General features: G+C 32.2%; 1 protein-coding gene, 1 long non-coding RNA gene and 1 other non-coding gene across 9 annotated transcripts in view; 2 read left to right on the top strand and 1 right to left on the bottom strand.

The window, feature by feature from the left end:
* Positions 1-2670, top strand: part of LOC146997727 (uncharacterized) — a 37881-nt gene extending 35211 nt beyond the window's left edge. Inside the window, exon 3 of the long non-coding RNA XR_015040805.1 lies at positions 1728-2670. This is a non-coding gene — a long non-coding RNA (uncharacterized LOC146997727). The remainder of the gene's footprint in view (positions 1-1727) is intronic.
* Positions 1-22178, bottom strand: part of LOC118188521 (uncharacterized) — a 378328-nt gene that overhangs the window by 132286 nt on the left and 223864 nt on the right. For 5 of the 7 annotated variants that reach the window (XM_035358959.2, XM_035358961.2, XM_035358962.2 and 2 more), the window contains 4 exons: positions 20913-21045; positions 13861-15262; positions 9047-9271; positions 201-293 (listed from right to left, as the gene is read on the bottom strand). In XM_035358959.2, coding sequence (XP_035214850.1) covers positions 201-293; positions 9047-9271; positions 13861-15262; positions 20913-21045 — 1853 coding nt within the window. The remainder of the gene's footprint in view (positions 1-200; positions 294-9046; positions 9272-13860; positions 15263-20912; positions 21046-22178) is intronic. The other 2 variants (XM_085815623.1, XM_035358960.2) reach the window with 2 other exon arrangements.
* Positions 21525-21597, top strand: TRNAR-ACG (transfer RNA arginine (anticodon ACG)). The gene has a single exon. It is a non-coding gene; the product is annotated as a tRNA-Arg (tRNA).

Below are 22178 nucleotides of genomic sequence, written 5' to 3'. Positions count from 1 at the left end.
CACGCGCTAATATTAATGCGTTATAAAAATATAGTTTGAAAAAAATACCCGAATAATAATAAATAAGAATACATTGCTTAAATTTTAAAAGATGATTTCTTTGAAAACATTTACGATAAACATAAAAAACATACTTTTAATGTACGTTTTGTATATATATTAGTTTTATTAATATCAACTAACAGAAAAATGTCACTCACCATACACGTCAGTGCCGCCATCTAGTGCTTCAATTTTCTTTAAAATGATTCCTTCATCTAGAGAGAAATCCGACTTCACAGATACGTTATCTTCTGAGAAGAAAATAAAAATTGAAAATGAAAGGCATAAAAAATAAAAAAAGAGTTATTTACGTCTTTATGTGAAACAATACAAAAACCAGAAACAGAAAAAATAAATGAATATAACAAATATAATAAAAGTAATGTAATAAGAACAGTAATGCGGTACATTGGAGAAAATTTTTAGGATGTTTTTGGAGAAGACAGCAGGAGAAACAGCACACAAAATTTCGCATACACAATTTTAACACATTTTTAAAAGGTAATATGTATGCATCAGTTAAAATTCTCACTTAGTTTAGTCAGAAATTAAACTTAAAATTAAGCTGAAAATTTTTTTTTCAGGAAACTAAATACGTGAATTGGTGCAGTTTTTCGTGAATACCTTACACTACTGAATAACTACTTTTTATTATCGTATTAAAAATATTCGATTTTTTTTGCCAATATATTAAAACAGATGTAAGTTGGAGAAAATTTTCTGCGAATAATTAAAATTGTTTTTAATAATTTATAACAATAAAAATATTAAACATTTTTCACTAAATTAAATTTTATAATAAATTTGTTGCCTTACAAGGAGCTGCAAAAAATTTCTGGCATTATATGTATCCGTCATCTTATTCATTCAACTTTCATTATCATATTTATTATAAAACCCGACTCCTTCATATTTTAGGATCAATTTTAAGATATAAAAATATAAGTGAACATTTATTTTGCCTTGCAGTAAGGAGACTTAATCCTATTCCCCTCCGTCTGAATTTACTTGAAATAACATTAGTATTCGGTATGGCCCAAATATATTGTTAGTGATACATTGCTATCTATTTATTTTCAGGCATGCCAAGTGACCAGTAATAGTGGATGAAGGCTAAAATGAAACTGTTCGGCAAGACATAATTATTATAATTTGTGGCAGTAGTGCAGATTATATTTATGGTAATTTAACTATACACTGTTATTATTAAATTACCATTTATTATGTGTATTATTCATTGTTTAGAGAGGGCAGTTATTCTATTTATTAAGATAACAATCTTCTTCTCTCATTCTGCAGTTTCATGTATCAAAATATTCTTTTATAAGACCCTACCAAATTTTAAATGAAACAAAAACAGGAAAAAAAAAAAATGACGTCTAATATCGAGTAAATACGATATTTCCCATAATTATAACTACTGTTGCAGCTATATTTCTATCAGCTTTAACGAATTCTTTTATAAGATGCTACCAAATTTTAAAACAAACAAGAAAAACGAGGTCAAATTATCGAGTAAATACGGTATTTCTCATAATTATAACTACTTTTGCAGCAATACAGACAGCATCTTTTTAGCAATTACAGAAACAACATATTTTAATATTGTTACGAATTTTGTACAGGTATGCAAATAATTTTAGTGAAATTATATGTAAAACTATAGGTTTTTTTTTATTTTTTAGGGTTACAATGTTATATGAAAATCTAAAGAAGCGAAGCTCTGCCAGAAAAGTAAGAATACAAGGGCAAGTTATTTAATATTAAATGACTATCTCTCTAAACTGGCGAGATATCACCAAGGTGGCAATGGTTGCGGCGGCTAATTTTTGTTGCCAAAATTTGCGACATTTTGGTCCGATCCCCTGTATAACTGTAATGGGTATAGTAATTGAATAATTGTAATTGATCCTTTATGTAACTGTATCCGGCTCTCATATGCCTTAAAATAATTTCAAGAAGTACTAAAGATTTCTCGGCGGCCCGGGAAAACTATATAATATCGAGGAGAGCGATTTCTCCTTCAGGTCAGATTTATCCGAAAGCCTGGATGATTTATCCTTCACTGTCACGGGCCATCACGGCTAACAGTTCGCATCAAGTTCAAGTTCAATTTCTCAGTTGTTTACTTCAGCATGAGTTCGGAGTATTGGGCGCTCTGAACTCCGCAAAGCGTATCATCTCCATGATGCACTTTGCATTGAGTTGTGTTCAATGTTCTTAGTAGTTTGACGTGTAACTGGTGCTACTCTGTGGTACTGTGAAGAGCTGTACGAATGTTTTTGTGGAAAGTTGCAGAACTGTGAGGTGTATCTTCTGGGTAAAATAAATTTTATCAAGCTGCCATCGGGTCTGTGTGCATTCAATCTGTTACGAACCCGTAAACGCGCAACAAGATATATTTTTCTAAGCAAAGAAATCACGAAGTCTAGGATGCACTGTAGATAAAAGTAGGGTCTTTTTCACAGAATGTTAAGCCGTGGACTTTTGTAATGATCCGGAACCCTTTCTACAGGACTTAAATTTAGCCTTATCCCCAGCTTCGGGAGTTTTCAATCTTTGAATGAAATAGTAATTCCAATTGGACTGCGCCGGAGTGTATCTTTCTTGTAAGGGCACCTAACCACGAAGATCACGGCCAGTGCACTATTAAGATATGCTCTGGTGCTTCCTATGATTAAATATTAATATAAACTTAAAATTCTGTTACTAATGAAACATTCCTTTTAACAGTTTTCAAAACTGACATTCACATTAATACTAGCTACTGAATGTATAACAAAACTGCACTTTCATTAGGAGGAGCAAAATATGTGGGAAAGACGAGAAATCCTCCCTCCGTTTCAGAAGTACCCTATGACCGAAAAGTCCGTTAACATTTGAAAATTCAATAATTCACTGAATAATGTAGATAGAGAATTAAAAACTGACACACAAGCTTGAAATGTCATGGGGTTTTATTGAAAGAAAAGAAAAGAATAAAAACGCTTAAAACGGCCAACAGATGGAGCTTCATATGATAAAAAAGCAATAATTAGCATAAAAAAATGATTTTTAGCAAAGAGTACGTTCTTTATAACAAATTTTTAACATGTCGGCCGTCATTCATCAACAATACCTGTTGTCGAGGGTCAATGTTGTGAACAGCACTGTACAGCATATCTGTAGGTATGGTTAGGAATTGCCTTCTTTTAACATCCCTAATGAGGTCAGACGATCGCGGTAGACTTGCGATTTCAAGTAACCCCACAACCAATAATCACACGAATTGAGATCTAGGGATCTGAGAGGCCAAGCATGACGGAAGTGGCGGCTCAACACCCGATCCTCACTAAAAGATGTGTGCAAGATACCTTTACCTTTCACACCTGTAGCAATATGGGACGAAACCCCATCCTACATAAAAGTCATACCTTCCAACAGGTCTTTATCAGTTAGACTAAGGATGATGCGATTCTGTAACATATCAGCGTACCTCGCACCCGTCACACTGACAGTTTGAATAGCAGAACCACACATTTCCTCGAAGGAAAAGGGTCCGATCACGATTGAGGTGATAAATTCACATCACACCGTGACCAGTACTTTTTGTACTTAGAGTTATAGATGTTCATTAACTGTTAGATATTGCCTTGTAGAGACAGTAGGTATTTTTGGAAGCATGCAAGATGAAAAATTAGCGACGCTTTCGCCGGGAATCGAACCGCGGACCTCTCAAATACGCGCTGAACGTGCAGACCACTAAACCACGAAGGCTCGCTAAGAAAGCGGAGAAATACCTTATAGCCTCAAATGTTAAATGAAATTTGTGTTTAAAAATTATTTCTAGCCACGACATAAGAGCTACAACATTTTTTAAAACATATTAATTACTATCTTATTAAGGTTGCTATTAATATTGTTAACTTACTAAGGTTACTACTAATATTGTTAACTAACTTACTAAGGTTGCTATTAATATTGTTAACTTTTAAGTTATTGCACCATTAACCATATTTTTTAATATTATTGTTTATTAAAATACTAATATAATCATTAACTTACTAAAATTCTTAAAGCAAACGTTAATCACATTTAATAAGCTCAGACGTCATAAATGATAATAAGATTTTAAGATATTCAGTTCACTGGCATTTATAATTCACAAAATTGGTTAGATCTTTGCATAGATAAATGAAATTTGATTAATTGAGTATTTTTTAGTCTAGACCATTAAAAGGCATTATATACATGTACATTCTAATTGTTAACGATATTTTATCGTATCCAATAATTTTCAAGAAAGAATAAATAGTTTTGAAAAAATAATGAGGGCTTTTCTTATTAGCATCATCGCCTCAAAAAGGCTTTACTGTTAAACTGCAAAAAATTTCCAATATGGTTACCAACTAAGAGGTTAAGGAATTAAATGTTGGTATGATAAATATTTACTGTTAAACAATAGTTACCGAATAAACCATTTGATACAACATTTTTACACTGAGGTGGTACTGCTAATGAGAATGTACCAATTATAATATTTTTTAAACTATGAATAACTTCAGTAAAAGAGCAGGTTATTTTCAGTAGCAAGTACAGTGTTGGTGATTTTTGGCGAGGTATTTATTTGATAGTTATAAAGGGAATAAAATATGATACTATGTTCAAATATCAATAAAATATGATAATTATGCTCAATCACGAAAAGCAAGCTTGTCGCCAATGATATCCAAATGTCATCAATAATCGTCAAAGCGAAGCTCTCAGCACTAAATGAAGATAAACCAAAGAATAATTTAATATAGCAGTAATGATAAGGGATATAGCAGTAAATAAAATGTTCAGATATATAGCAATAATTTTACTTAATAAAATGTGATATGAGAAACTACAAAAGAATGCTATCCAATAACTAGAAAGTAATATAGGAATAAAGATTAATTACATATTTCGTTGTCTAAGTAAATTTTGAGTCAAATTTATCAGATTAATAATAAAGCATTTATTTGATTTATTATAATTGATTGCAATACATGGATAAAATTTAAATGATAACGATATTTGGTTGTTAAAATAGCTTCAAAAATTTTATTTATCGGCTATATCAGAGCCACCAGCTTCAGTCTCCCACATAGGTTTGAACTTCGTCCATGACGTACTCCACAAAAGACATAGATAATCCTATTAAGCTTGGTACTAAAACAAAATACTTCAAAGGAAGATGGGAACAATGCCACCATAACAACATCACAGCTAGACTGTCTACAGCCATACTGAAATAAAGGCTGGCTGTAGTTCGAGTTTTGAGGCTTTCGGATAACGCCAGGAGAGGCAGGACACAAGTAAAAAGCCTCGAAGCACAAGAGATGAGTCCAGTCTGAATAGTGATGTCATAAAAAGTGTTGCTACATATGTAAACGCAAAAGACATTGAGAACATTTAGGACATACATCACAACAACCATTGTTCCCTTGAAAGGATTATTTTGATACACATAATTCAGTACTTTACGAGCCAAACCGATAACAATTCCGCAGGCACCAAGACCGATATAATACATGTCCATTTCGACTAAACCGTAGCTGAAACAAACAGTGGCACTGATGAATTCTGCAAATGTCCTGAAGATAGCAACATATCCGTCCAAAAGAATGATAGAGTGGCCTTTGAAATTTTTGAGATAAATGTAGCAAATGAGAAATGCTACACAATTCGTAAATGCGCTGACTAAGTAAATTGCTTTATGCAGCAGTTCTTGGGACACTGAATACACCAAATCTTGAGAGACGTTTACAAAAGACGATGAATTGAAATTTGAATAGAATTTGGAAAATAGTAAAGTTGCATTAGCCGCCATGATACAAATTTATAATTTTGATGCTGCCAAATTATATAATAAGAGTATATAACGTAGAGAAAATGGCCAACGAATTGTTCTCGTGCTTTGGTTTAAAAATTACGTATTTCATTTTGATTAGTCACAATTTTAAGATATGTTGTTTTGTTACTTTTCTAAATCCAGTTTTTCTGAAATTTCGCATTTTTTTTAATGATTTAATGCTACACCAAACCAATGCTATTTCAATTCTACTAAAATCTTAAGCCATGCCGGATTGATGTCTGAAATTAACATGCAGAAGTTTCTAAATATCAGTTTTAACTTGAAGTAGTGGCAACAATAAGAAAATGATTGTACAAAGTTTAAATATTAATGTTATTTATTAAGCATACGCCAATCAAAGCAGTTCTACGCGGATCTTCCGCAAACTATGAGAAATATCCCTGTTTCGAGACTAATATCCCAGAATGCGGATGAAAATTGCAGCTCTATTGTAAGCATCTTCATTTTAAACATTATATTTTCTATAAATATATTACACATATTTTATCTGTTAAGTTAAATTGCTATTGTATTGATTCAGTTACCTCCACTGTGCATTCACCTAAGTTAAGCACTGGTATAAAAGCTTTGAATTCTTTGTGTTTATACAGAATTCCAGTTCTGATAATGGAAGATGATTGAGTCAAAGAATGCATCTCTTTGTAATGTGTATGATCCGACCATGCTGGGTGGCAGTGGCACACTACCGGAAACTTGATTGGAGGGTGCCGGTACCTGACGACCGCGATCCGGATTTCGCTGAAAATAATACTGATGCCATGGCATTTATTTTAGGTAATCTTATCGAACGCCAGGTTGCTAGTTTGTGATTGGCATATAAATGATATTCTCTAAAGAGTTATCTACTTCTATAAGTATACTTAAACACATTATAGTAATATATAAAAAGAAAACTTTATTAAATAAGTTTAGTCAAAATAAGACTTACCGCATTCTACAAAACCATAACAAACTCTCTAGATGCCAGATACATTTTTAACTCATTCTTTTACAATTTAAAAAAATATCAATGTTGCCAAAATATTAAAGCTTAAAATTATACTTTATAAACAAATACTATCAATTCCTCCCTTATTTGTGTTTAAAGATATAATTTTAATCAGTCAGTCATGTCCATACTTTAATAGTTCATCATTCAATTAATTTCACCCTAGGTAGATACTTTGTTAAAATATCCGCTTCTTGATTTTGTGAACACACAAAATGAGGAACGATTTGATTCATTTCATATTCATCTTTCACTAAGAAATATTTTCGATTAATGTGCCTTGAACTACTACTTTGTTTTGGTTTTCTTATCCAATCTATTAATGCTTGACTGTCTGTTCTAATTTCTGTTGGTTTATCAATTAGATCATCTTGTCACAATTCTTCAAGTAAAAAGATGTACCATTTAACTTCACATGCACATTCACAGAATGCTAAAAGTTCAGCCTCCATTGTAGATAGAGCAACTATTCTTTGTTTGTTGCACTTCCAATTTATGAAATTTTTACCTAATTTAAAGAAAAAAAACCTTCAAATGATTTTCCATCTTCAGTGGTACACCAACTTGCATCTGATGTAGCATTTAATTTCCCGTTGTCTGAAGTATATACTAAACAAGCTTTGTGTTCCTTTAATATATCTAAATATCCTCTTCACAGCTTTCCAGAGTTTCTCTCTGGGATCTTGATTATATTTTGACAAACTACTTATGGCAAAAGCTAAGTCTGGCCTTATGCCTGTTGCTAAGTGCATCAATGAAACTAATGCTTCTTGATATTTTGTCTTCGACACAGGTGGCGAAGATGCTATGTCATCAAGATTTTCACCCAATATTCCTGGAGTCTTGACAGTTTTACATTCATCCATTTCAAAGTTTTTTTAAGATTTTAGTTATATAGTTTTCTTGACTGAGTATAAGTTTTCCAGATTCTTGACGGATGTCTATTCCTAAAAATTTTTGTGTTTTAGTGACTTCTCATAATGTGAACGATTTAGATAGTTGAAAGATGATTTCGTTTATCTCAGAATTTGAATTTCCAATCACCATTAAGTCATCCACATATACTGCTATGATAAGATAGTTGATCTTATCTTTATAAATATAAACATACGGATCTGACTTTAGTCTAGTTAAATTCTTTTCCTTAAGAACTTTACATAATTCATCATACCAGCATTTTCCTGATTGTGGTAATCCATATATACTTTTGTTTACAAGATATACTTTGTTCGGATATGATATAAATCCAGGTGGTTGTTCCATGTAAATTGGTTTATCCAAGTATCCATTTAAATATGCAGTTTTTACATCAAAAAATCTTATTTTGTAGTTTTTTGTAAACTGTAATCGATAACAATGTTATAAAGGTTGCAAGTGTCATTACTGGGCTAAATCCATCTTCATAATCAATTCCTTCTCTTTGATTAAATCCGGTTGCTACTAGTTCCAGAAATCCACGTTAAGGCAAGAGCAGTGCAGAGAGCTTCTTGTTTGTTTCTTTTCGATTAGTCTGTTATAGAATATAGTAATAATACTTTTACTGTCTGAAACGTAGCTTTGGAAGGTTTCGTAGATATTTTTCGGGCATTTAATGTGCCTGAGCAGGTCTAGGACCTCAGGCCACCACTCAAAATCAAATGCATTTTAAAGATCAAGACAGAGTCTGATGTATTGAAAAAATTATGTTACAGATTCAAAAGAGGAGTTCAATCTTTGCGTCAATGAATTACCTTCCGATCTATCCGATCAATCACAGATTAAAATTCTTAAATTATTAGTTCGATCATTAACTGAAGATATATGAGAAGAATCTCTCAGACATTGAAAAAACTGTTCATATATTTGTTTGAAGAGATGCATTCCCCAAGAAGAACCTGCGCAGAATTTTGGAACTTTTCATTTTATCTGTGGGCTGTCCTGATACATATTATCAAGCATTGTAGTTGCGCAGGCGACTATGAGGAGAGATATGCCGCAAAAACGATGCAGCCTGAGCACGAGACTAACAGCATGAATGCTTACTGACATGTATTTAATACACACAAGTTATCTTAAAATGTTCCTAATTGCACTTTAGATATTAAGCAAAGTATATAACACGTTTAAAACATTTATTACAAACAGGCGAAACTTACCGTTCTTCTTTTTATCTTTCTTTTCTTTCCGGCTGAAGCCCCGGAAATGTTTCTTTTTCTGTTTTTCTAGTTCCGGCAAGGGAGGAGCGCTGGAGCTTCTGAGCTGTATATCTTCACTGTAACTATCACTGAATTTCTGATCTTTGAATAATCTATTATCATTATAATCATTTTCATGATTGTTGTCGACGGCGGAATAGAAAGGTGAAGGAGTAAGATTCACACCTAGAAATTGCAGAAAACAGTAAAAAAATTTTTCGAATACATTTTTATTATATTACTTTTATGAAAAAGGACTGCTTCAAAGAACATTTATTGAAACTATTCAAAGCACGAGTTAAGTACCCCGTTATATTAGACATCGAGATCGATAATAAATTCGAGCCATTTTTTATAAGTTTTAATTAAAACTTTATAATTTTGAATAATACGCAAATCAGAACAAACTGTTTCTACAATACTTGACACTGATTTCATACATAAAAGTAAATAAACTAAGGGTGATACACAGAAGATGAATTTAGAGTTCATGGTACGAAGCAGTTTGTTATCATTGAAGATGAAAATGTTCGTTATGCGAAATATGCTGCTACGTTGTTTATAAGGCACTATCATACAAAAAGGTTTGGGGTAGTCACAGCACACTTGCGGGCCGCTTGCTGTCTTTTATTCATTTTTATGTTGCCCTAGGTTTAGCCCCGAAAACAACAAAAAAATATAAGTATAATATATTAATAAACACTGCAATTTTACCAGTTATAGAAGCGTATGTACAATTTCAGGTGTTATAAAAAAACTTAAAGGTCTCTCTGAAAAAATATTTAGTCCATTTACAGATGGAATTAACAAATTTAGCGGAACTCAAAGCAAACATTCAGCGAAATGGGTAATGTAATGTAATATATGAGTGTTCGAGTGTTATCAGCATTTGCTAGTGCTTCCAGCGAAATGGAATGAGAAATGGAGAATGTTACAAATGTTTGCCTGCGTGATTCTCAGAAAGCCGCAAATTTGCAGCGTACATGATTTCCATGCTCAGTAGTACGTAGTAGTATCAATGTGAACAATCTTCCTAACTAATCAAAAGAAACAAGTCCCCAGTAAGGTTCAGGTTAAAAACATTTATCGGACCTCTGCTGTGAAAATTTCTCGTTCGAGCAGCGTGTCTCCAAACATCCTGAAGCTATGCTTATATACTGATGACTATTTCGCCCATTTGAGATACTCAACTTGACATGCCTAGTTAGAGCTAATGTTTCGAGCAGAAAATATGTTATACTGAACTAAGACGTAACAACATATGAAGGCAAGGCAGGAAAGTGGTTTCAGCATATTCAAATATGGAAGTATCAGCGTTGAGGTCTTGTCATAAAACGACGACAAATAGGGAGAAGCCTAGCATTGAACAATGTAATGAAAAGACAATTCGGCTGTTGTGAGTGAAGTTCGATGTTCATAGTCCACAGCCGTTCGCCACTTCCAAAATGCCAGTTTCGAGCCCAGATATTCCGGTTATGCTTATAGGGTACCGTATTTCAGCTTTTTCCAGCTTTTTAGCGCTAGGTTCCGAAAATTATACGCAAATTTTCCCCTTCCTCTGTTGTACATGGCTTTTCCCTCTAAGGGCTTGTTACCAGTAAATTCTGTTTCCTTGATTATTTTAATTTTTATTCAAACTGTATTTGCATTTTTGTATTACCCTTTCATCTATTTTATTTTATTTTGCATTTATAATATGAAACATAATTAATCACGAACTCCCATGCACCAACGAACAGCTGGAACGTTTGTAAGCAAGCAGCTTTGCAAAAATCAAAATCGAGAATATCAGATAAATGAATGAATACAACAGACTTCTACCTTTCTTTTCCAACTAACAATCTCTTATGAAAACATTCATGACGACAAATATTATAGGTGCTGCCATTCTTTAAAGACACTACCTTCAAAATGTCTATTCCTTATATGAATTTTGTCCGAAGACCTCGGGTAGTTTCCAGTAGTCACCATACCCAGCAAGGCTTATGGTTTAGAAATCGATTTGCGGTTGACTTAATTATGAAACTTTGGTTTTTTTATCTGAAGTAGAATCTGGCTAAAGGCAAGAAACAAATCAGCGCAAAGAACTAGTACTAAAGAAAATAAGAGCTCAAATTAATACTTGCAAAATGAAGTTAAATGTTGTGGGGATTTATTTAGTTTTACTAACAGCTAATTTTTAGTTAGAGCAACTTTAATTTCAGGCTAGTTTTTAGCCACGCTTTCCTGTTAAAATGCTAATAAGCCAGCGCGTGTGTACTCAAATTAAGGCAGAAAGCAATGCTATTTAAGGGAAGGTTTTTGGAATGTAACTTTAGAGCGTGTTATGCCTTCTTGAAAGCCACGCTGCTTCTTTGAATTATTAGCTATTTGATTCTGTGTCGCTAAGTGCTTCTAGCCATCAAGCTTGTTTCTGCCAGCTTTTACGAGTCAGAGCCTTCTTGCACGTTAAATTATCCTGTGAGCGATTAAGTTAAATTTAATATATTTTATTTTTAAGTTTAACGTTACCTGTTTGAGTTAAGCCAGAAGTGTTAGCTTTAGACTGTCAGTGCAACTATATTGATTGAATAAAGGATCCCTTAGTCTGACTTTTCTGTTGTACTAAAGACTGGATAATTCCTTATACAATCTTTTTGAGCTCGTTAGGTTACACTACCCAACAGAACGGGGCCCTATAATTTCTTTAGAAATAAAATGAAAAAAAAAATCAGCTTTTTTAGAAGTTACTTTAAATATTAAAAAGAATAAAAATGGTCAGCTGATCGGATTTACTAATAATTGAAAGTCTCAAACATAAAGACATCAGATATCACTAATTTTAAATACTAGAAGCATATTGTTTATTCCTACGATATTAATAAAGAATAGAGAGCAAAATAAGAAATATGCAAATGCTTAAAGTTATGGGTGTAATAAGCAAAGCAGCAAATAAGAATCACTTTATACTTGAAATCAAATCAAATTTTAAAATGGTTTTGATTACATCGATGTTATTTAAGATCGTAAAATTCCCATATTTAAGCTGCAGAAGCAAAACTTACACAGTGTGATTGGCTTGCATTGTAAAACGGAAAATAATTATGATAATTAATCTCAGCATGAAAAATACCATTTGGAAATTTTTCATTTCTAATGGAAACAAATCTAAGAAATTAAAGGCTAAAATCTTGCTTTCAAAAAGGTTGAATGAAGATAAGTCTGGAGAGCGAAACGACGTTTTTAATTATAAATGTGCATTTTCCTCGATCGAGCATCAAATCGTGGCATTAATGGAAGCAAGATCGAGACTCATGTTCTAGCACAACACCAATGAACACTGACCTGCAGAGTGCCACCTATCAGCAAATATTGCCATCATAAATTTAATAGCGTTCTGCGCCATCAATTTAGATTTGCAAGTAAATTAAGTGTTGCCACTAGTTAAATAACAGAACACGCCCAACATTTACAAGCATAATAAAGCAAATTATGTTCAGACAAAAGCCAAGCAGAATAACTGCTGAAGTACATAACAGAGAAGAGAACATTTAGAAATTGCTCATCTTCCATCATAACACGTTAAGTAGAAGTTATACAACATCTTTGCCGAATTAATGGTACTTTTTAAAATATTGTATACACAATATAGGTTTAAACAATTTAGTCATTACTAATTAGGAAACATTCTTCTCACCGTTACGTTTCTCGTAATTTTTATTTTAATTTTCATTACGGCACGAGCAATTTTTATTTTATTTTTCATTACGGCAAATTATTTCTTCCATATTCGTAAATTTTTCGCTTTAGAATACGTTATGGTCATTAAAAGTAAGTTCTTAGTTCATGCTTTATTATTCCTTAATTTTGATAACTATTAATTTTTTATTATTCACTTAAAATTAAAATTAATATCAAAGTTTAAGCAACTAGGGAATATTAGAAGCTATAACGGAGACTTACAATTTATTTAAGATACGACAAATATCACAAAAGTCTATAGTGTGTGTATATGATTATGGCAAAGCCTCGAGAGCTATCTGCCTAAGGGGAGGAATGCCTTCGTGGAGGGTTTTCTAAGGGAAACTGGCTCGTACACACGTTACACATGGGGAAATCCACGAAAACGCCTATGCAGCCAGCCTGTTCGCGGGATTCGAACCTTGGACCAAACTACCAGAGTTCAGCGACATTACCGCTCGGCCGCTGGTGGGCCAAACGTCTATAGTAAGATTACTATTTGCATTGTAGCCGTATGCATACATAAGAAGTGAATTAAAACGTTTAGTTTCATAGCAACAGCTATTAACAAAGTGACGCTGTTAATTACGATACTTTTGTCATTTCAAAGCAAATTAATTAAATGACTTTGTAATGCGTGTATTAGTTGAAGCATGGGAAGTTAAAAAATTTCTAATTTATTACTCAAATTAGTTTTGTATGGAAGTTAGCTATTCAGTTACATCTAAAATTCTACATTAGGGGTTCTCAACCAGAGGGGAGAATGCGGTCAGACTTTTATTTACCTATTAAGTATTCTTTTTAGTTTATGAATATGAAAAGCTACTTTTATTCAAGTTTTCGAATACTTGTCAACATTTTCTCTACTTTTCCTTGTTTAATTTACAAAACACATTTAAAAAATAATCTAAATTTATATTAATGCATATGCATTTTTCGAATTTTTGAAAAGACAGGGGGACGAATGATCATTTAGCAATAGAGGAAGGGGTGCATGGAGCAAAACAGGTTGAGAACTCTTATTCTGTATGGATTATTTTAATCCTAGCACTTACCTATTGGTAAGGTTTTTGACCTTAGAGTAGATACTGGCACTTTATCGGGTTCTGTCAGTGAACTGTTGAGCTCCAAGTCACTCTGACTAGAGACATAACCCAGACTGCTCGCAGAAAGGCTGAAAGTAGACAAGCTGGACACTTCTTTGGCATTCCCGCTAGACGAAGGCGATATATCACTTTTAGGAGTAGATGTCTGACGGATTTCTTTTACACCGGGAGATAAGTCATCTTCCATTGAATATGATAACCCTAACTGTGGCCTATTGAGTGCATCGGTTGGCAGAAGATTTGGCAAATCTTCGATCGTTTGCACTAAAGGCGCAGGAATGGTTCTAGAGCATCGACTGCAAAATTTCATTTGTGGACTGAAGTTCTTGGAGTTGAGAGAGTTTGTAATTTTCTGGCAAGTAAGTTTGTGCTCATCTTCAATGGGATCATCGATAAAACTAGTAGTTGCCGTGTGGAAGGAGTCAGTATCATCAATTCCATCTGGAGAGGTATCATATTTCGACGAACTGGTAACATAAGAGCAGGAAGTTTCAGCTGTCGCGTTCTCAGAAATTCTCGATGTCTCCATAAATTTGTTCATTCGCTGGAGGGAGAATGTTTCAGTTTTGTTTCCCTTCGCAGTTCCAGGTGGCGAAGGCGGCACAAAAGATGGAGGTTTCTTCTCAAGACCTTTTATTTTATTCAGTTTTAAACGCCTTCGTGTTTCTGCAAATCTCTGATCAAGTTTACGAATCCTTTCTTTACATGTGCAGTTTGCAGCATGGTACTGAGATGATAATATTTCGCTTGAGGTAGGCTGAGGTATTTTCACATCTAATGACGAGTCTGCTGATAAATCATCCGACGGCTGTAATGACGAATGGCTGCTTCCCTCGAATCCACTCTCCGGAGATAAGTCTGCAATGTCTATCTCAGATACCTGCATCTGGTCTTTTTTCTTTGACTTGAAACTCGATCCTTTTTGCCGTATGTTTAATTCTGCATTTAACGCGCTTGCAGAAGCTTCTGCGATTTTATCTTCAAACATTTGTTTTCTCTGCTGGAATGGAGAAGAAAAGCTTTTGCCTTCTTCAGAATTCATGATGAGTTTATCAATAGTTTCTTCCAGCTCACAACCGCAATTTGCACATTTTCCAGATTCACAAACACCATTTCGATGATGAAACACGTCGCCATTTTCTATGTCTCCATTTTCTTCTGCTGATAAATCGTTTATCGGTCTCTTTGCGTGATGATGTTGAGATAAGCGACCCTGATTGCTTTGCGGCGCGGAGTCGAAACTATCCAAAGAAGCATTGTCTGTTGAAAAATTAAAAACATCACTATCTCGCTCACTCAATTTTGTTCCTGGACTTCTCTTTGGTATAGGAGGTGGCGAATTAATTTTGGCCTAAAGATTGAAAAAAAAAAAAAAATGATTGTTAAGCACAAGGATTTTATTCTAAATACAAAACATGCATACGACAGATATATTTTTTAAATATATAATACTTGCACTTTAGATTTGAATATCAAAGAGGAAATTTAATTTATACATATCAAAAACAATTTGGAAGGCTACACATGATATTTTTGCGTGATATTACATCAAAATTTGCGTGAAATAACATCAAAATGTTAATATGTTGTCACGGTAATTCCTAGACTCTTGCATGCAGCAGAATATGAACTTACACAGTTAACGTTTTTTTAAATGTGGGATGCTTTATCAAGTGACGTGCACATGTTTATGCAGTACCCAAATACATAATATAAGGTATTGCAAACACATTTTATCAATTATTATAATGAAGTAAAATTACTATACAGATTTTAAATGTTCTCAAAAATCATTCAGGTAAATATATAAATCTTATAAAATAAATATATTATAAATTATATCAATTAAAATATTAACTTCAGATAAATGTTTTTGTAATTTGTTTTTGGTCCTTGAGTTTGCAGCCATACTCAGAACATTTCCATAAAATACAAAATATCAAAACGGTAAGTAGGGAAAAATATTAAAAATCTGTGTTTATTTTTGAAGTAACACTTTAATTCCAGCTTTCTAACGTGAAGGTTTGCTCGTTTTTCTGCTAGCAAACCGTCGACGACATTGTTGGAGACTATTTCACTCTTTACACAATAGAAACTACAGTATACTCTTATTGCTGTTCTGTAAAGAGTGCAATAAGGTACTCATTCTTAGGTCTCAGGTAATTTTTAATCGATTTTTTTTTTTTTTTATTTAGAAAAACTCCTTTCCCAGTAAGTAATATGGCAGTTATGAGGAAAATTCACAGTAGTATTGTAATTTGACACTACATTCTAGAGATTGTATTTTAGAATGAACTTCAAAAATTCAAAAAGATCTCGCCTTAAGTCCTTTCTTCGTATTTCCTTAGAAAGAAAAGAAATAAAGCTTCGAAATATTTATTTCTCAAAGAGAACTAGTTCCTCAGCTTACATTCCCATTTTTAATTCGAAAATTTTAATGCAAGAAGGAGAACAATAAAGAGTATGAAGCTATTGAAAATTCATTGTTATTTCTTTCAATACTTAGTCCAATATAAAGATCGTTTCGCTTCTTAATTCAATTTCGAAGTTCTTCTTAATTCAGTTTGAGCATTGCACGATTCTAGATCTGTTATCAATTTATTTTTTCTGCTCTGAAGATCCACATGACGGAGCCCTCTAAAGTTACGTTTTGCGTAAAAACAAGCGCTTCAAAAGATATGCCGCCCGGGGCATATCTTATTCTACCCAGCTACATCACCGATATCATAAAAAATATACATAAATTTAAATTATTAAGTAGTTTCTACACTTAAAACCTCTCATGGCAACCACTTTTTCTGAGATAATTATCAGAGAACGTGACCAGTATTTGTAAGAACACGATTAAATAACGGCAACATATGAAGTTCTCTGGGGAGTCGTGGTTGATTTCAATGCACATTACTCTCAAGTTACCCAATTAAAATGCTTCAATGTTTTAATCTGAAGGTTAAAAATTTTATGCCACCTCGAATGGCAACACTCAGATAACGGGCAATTCACGAAGCTATGTAGATTTTAAATGATTCGGCAAAGATAGATTGCGCACTGAAATCCAGAACAATAACCCAAACTGTTTCGAAACATTACATTGGTCAGTCGTCATAAATTTGCTGAAGTCATCGTAAGGTTAGCAAAAAATTCCAGTACTACAAAGGGGCTAAAAAGTTGTAGACAATCTAATGATATGTGTTAAAAGATTATTATACTGTAAATATCGTGAATAAGAAACACTAAGGGAAAAAAATCTTAAAAAAAGAAAGAAAGAAAAAGAAAAAAGAAATGATAATAATAAAAAGTCCGAAAGGATTTTTAGATTTTAACGAGCTCCCAAAAGGGCTTTTTTAAGGTTTAATAAGGTTTATCAGTAACAAATTATCGATACAGATGGCCCAGGTCGAATAATGTAACATTTTATACGATATTAGGTGAATTTGCATTTAGAATAGCATAAGAATGTTACATACCTTCTGTATATTTGAAAAGTGAAAAATAGATAATCAAATTTTATATAAATATTTAATATTTTTAATTAGATATATCGTGAATTAAAACCAATTTTATTTAAATCAATGCGATTAAAAATTAAAAGAAATAATATACTTAAGAACTGCATCTATTGCTTTTAAATAGTTTATTTTGCTACTTAGTAGCAGACAGATTAAATATGAAAGAATAATATCTCACGATTTTCTGAATGTCAGAAGACTCGAATGAAAAATAAAAAATGTAACGCATAAAAAATTTTTTAAAAAAATGAAAAACATTAAAAATTTAAAAAAAAAAAAGTACAATGCATTGAAGTGAACCAACCCAGAATCGCGTTTCGAGATTAGTAGCCCTTTTGGCCTAACAAAGCTTCCTTAATAACACAATTCTGAATTCTCTATATTAACAAATTATTTGTGCTGCCAGTTCGCCACTGAGGAAATCAGTTTAAAAAATATTTCACTTTTGAAATTTTATACAGTTTTGGGCTTTTATGCAGTAATTTCCGAAACGGTGCAAATCAAAGAGCATGAAAGTACAGATAATTCAAAAAGAATTATCCAATTTTATATTTTTACAGATTTAAAAACTAACAAACAAAACTGTTAACTATTACATAAACATAAACGGAAAATGTCTTAATATATATAAGCTTTAAAGGGCACTAATATGTGAAAAGTTCTTTTTGATAAAAAATGAAAATGGCGAACAGCAGAAAGCGTTTTGCTTATTGTTGTCTGCTGGATATCAGAAATTTGCAATGAAATAGAGGATTTGGTTTTAACAAGTTTGGTCCTACATAATCCTAGAATTTAATTTAATTATATCGTTTATTATATAATTATAAGAGTTTATTTACGTTTAGCGTTCCATTACATGTATTTCATTAAAAATAACATTTCGATTTCCTTTAAGTTTATTATCTAAACACATTATTCATTTTTAATAATAAAAATATTTTACATGTCTTAAAAAAAAATCTTAATACTTTGAAGAAACTTACGTATTAGTTTTGTAACATAGAAGCCTTACCATTATTGTTTTCCTTAAGTGTTTTAAAACGGGATTCATCTCATATCTTTTTTGAATACCGGAAGAAGCTCAAGTTTTAGAACTTGATGGAAGTATCGTTATTTTCAGAACACTCAATAAAATTCCGCTCCCATTAAACAAACGACTGTAGTATGGAAGCAGTTGCCTATGTACGCAGTATAGTAACTCGCATTTATCTTTGAAATTATAAAAACACATACTTTATCAATGCAACAAAATGAATCAGTATTTCGATATTTTTCGATGGTGTCATTATTACTGAAAGAACATTTGATATAGGAATTTCATTCCGTTAGCAGTGATTTCATTGTTATTTACAAACAGAAGGTTGAAATTTCGTAAACAAGTAGTTATTTCAAAAATTATTTTTATCACCAGCATAGTTCACGAAAGATGTTCGCAATGCGTTTGTATAAGGTCATAAGTATCTTTTCTATCTTAACCACGCAGTGACGTCTGCATTAAAAAATGAAACGCAATTAAGACACCTAAATTCTGTAGCAACGTAGAGTGCAGCAGTCTCTATACTTTCTTTTTTAATTTTAATTGAATGGCAAGGATTTAATTTCATTAAATGGCGACAAGCAGTATTATACTGTTGTTTCAAGACAAAAGCGGAACACTGATTGATTTTTGTTGCACAAAGTTTCCGTAAATTTTGGGTCTTGGAATTCAGAATCTTTACAAATCCTGTTAAACCGTACGTAAATACAAAAAAAAAAAAAAAAAAAAAAAAACATTGCATGCAATAAAAAAAAATTTCACATGAATTTTACGATGGATTTAAACATGCCAAACGGGAAGAATACTAATTTATGGCATATTTCAGGGATTAAACGGGAATTTCAAATATCACCCTGCAAATCTGCCAATTAAAAAAAAAGTTTTGTATTGAGATACGTAATATATAGCGTTAGTAATACAGGTCGGTCGTGTGGATGATAAATAACATGTGCATCGGTCCAAAATATTTCGAAAGAGTTATTGTTTCATTTTGCAAAGAAACGTGTCCTGGTAAAAAAGGAAATAATTACTAACTCGTGTAGTCAAGGATCTTTCAAGTTGTAAAAATAAACTGTTTATCAGTGTGTGTTCAGTGTGTAAAATCAGTAAAATCAGTGTGTAAAATGAGTTCAATAGTGTTTTGATATTTTTTGATTACAGCGAGATTATTTACAGGATGTTTGCAGCGTATGATTTCATTATTTATTCTAAACAGAATGGTGACGATTTTTTTTATGACTGTCAGACATTTAAGCATTTTATGAACATTTATATTATTACTTTCGCTAAGCCACTTCGAAGATATTTTATTAAGAATTTTAGTGACAGGGATTTTATATTAAGTGATCCTATATACTATATAGGAAATCTAAGTGAGCTTTCTTTTTAATCATCTACCAGTTCACTGCAATCTGCATTAAAAATAAAATCTAATAACAATAGAAAAATTATTCAGAGATATGTAAGTTACTATCGTCTGTATTATTTCGCAATTTTATTTAGTCATTAAAGGTATGGTGTTATTAAATGAGAGATCTTTAGAATGGATTGGCAACGGCTTTCTTTTTAATGCCTGACACCAGACGTCATTGTTTTCACAACACTGAATTTTTTTCCAGGCAAAATTCCAATCGTCGCCACTTCACTTTCAGGAAATATTTGTTTATAAATCTCGTACACAAGCATTAGAAAAACCTTTTCAAACGACAATAATATTACTAAAAAAAACGTTATGACAAAAGTTACTTGCTTTACCCCAAAATAAATAAACAGATAATACTAATTCCATAAAGAAGTTAAATGCGTATATTGCAGTAATCGAAAACGAACAAAAGTATTGCATATTTCTTTCTCCTCAAAAATTCTACTTAAATTAAAAAGTTGCTAATTCTTGGCCGAAATCGCGCAGATAAATTCATTAGAACACAAAAAAAGCGCTTACATGCAGGAAATGCGATAGTTATTTTCGGAATTTTTTTTTCTTTTAAACAATAGATAAAATATAATGCGGGAAATTAAAAAGATTCAAAAGCTTATATTTTATCATATTATTTTTAATATTTATACATGGAATGTAGTAGTTAAATCTTTAATTCTAATATTCATTCATTATACAATTTAAATAGATGCAATACTAGACTAAAAGCAATAAAACATAATGAATTCTTAAAGTTAATTATTATATATCGTCGCTCAGTGATTTCTATTGAAATACAAAATTTGTTGTTGGAGAAAATTTAAATGCACTTCCGCAGTACGAATCAGTAGAAATTATTTTGAATGAGCGGGCATACCTCAAAGATCTTCACGGGGGTAAGACGCATGCCTTGAAACTATGTACACGTAAACGTAATCAAATATTTCGAATGATTCAACTTTTGGAGATCTGACCCCATTTCTCCAAATTGTTTGCATATATTTCTGGTAAATAAATATTACAAGGCAAAATTACGAACCTGTTCTTGAAAATGCGTCCGATTGTTATGACTAGTGCTGCCATCTGTTGATTGATTCTTGTTAGAGAATTTGTCATCAGAGGTGTACGAATAATCAGTGAATTCATTATTAGATTCCCCTTGCTCCCATCTGCTGAAATAAATTACGGTTATTAAAGAATGTGTATCGATAAAATTTTAGAGATTAAGACACTGAAAGACATTAATAACTATTTGTTTTAAATTTAAAACATTATGGGTAAAACATAAAGTTTTAAAAATAAATTATCCACAACACTGAATAATTGAAAGTAAGGAATTTTTATGCCATAGATTAAGACAGAAATCGCAGTATTAAATAATCAATAAGCACTTTTTAGAACAATACAATGACAATTAACGCTGAAAAACTCAATCACGTACCTAAAATGCTACTATCTAAAGTTATATTTGTACGAGGGTGTGATTTCTTTAATATCCAATTAATATTTGTTTTCTTTTCTGTAATTCAATGAAGTAAATACTTTGCTTGAACTTTTTATTATGTATTCCCTCCAAATTAACGATACATCACTTCATAACATGATTGATAAGGAACTTCTTTATAAGGAATTTTATGCACAAGAAGTTCATGGGCCTGTGGCGCAACGGATAACGCGTCTGACTACGGATCAGAAGATTCCAGGTTCGAATCCTGGCAGGCTCGCAGTTTAACATTTTTGGAAAACCTTCAGTTTCTAACGCAGTATAAATGTTAAAAATATGCACTGTTTGAAAAGCATTTTTTAACTAAATACTTTTTAGTTCTATTAATAAGATTACTTATATTTTGTTGATAGTTATTATATGCATTTTACTAAGTATTTGCCATTTCAGAAAATTCACTTTCAGGTTTTGACCTTGGGGGCCAGTTTAATTTTGTTGATTTTTTTGGGGGGCGGGGGGGCGCAGCCGGGCTGTTGGCTCCCTTGTTTTTGGTTGGATTGACCGGTCCTCCTTTTAGTCATATGGCCGGCTAGGTGGACTGGAGGCTTGCGCCAGTTAATACAGTATCGGGACTTTCACATACTGCTACAATCTTATAAAACACTTTAAAGGCTTACTAAAAATAAAGTTTTTGCTACCGTATTAATCTTTTATCTAGAAGAATTTTCATAGAAATCATAACAATGTAATGATATATTTATAATTTTTAATACAATAAGTTTTGCAGTTTTGTTTTTATTACAAAACTTTAAAAGATTTGAAGACTAATGTGCACTTATTTCTATCCCAAAGACATTTTCA

The sequence above is a fragment of the Stegodyphus dumicola genome, chromosome 4, assembly GCF_044657685.1.
Source record: "Stegodyphus dumicola isolate Sdum_Otavi_A_Nest chromosome 4, ASM4465768v1".
In the NCBI taxonomy this organism is placed as follows: domain Eukaryota; kingdom Metazoa; phylum Arthropoda; class Arachnida; order Araneae; family Eresidae; genus Stegodyphus; species Stegodyphus dumicola.
This window is presented reverse-complemented; position numbering and strand designations above follow the sequence as displayed.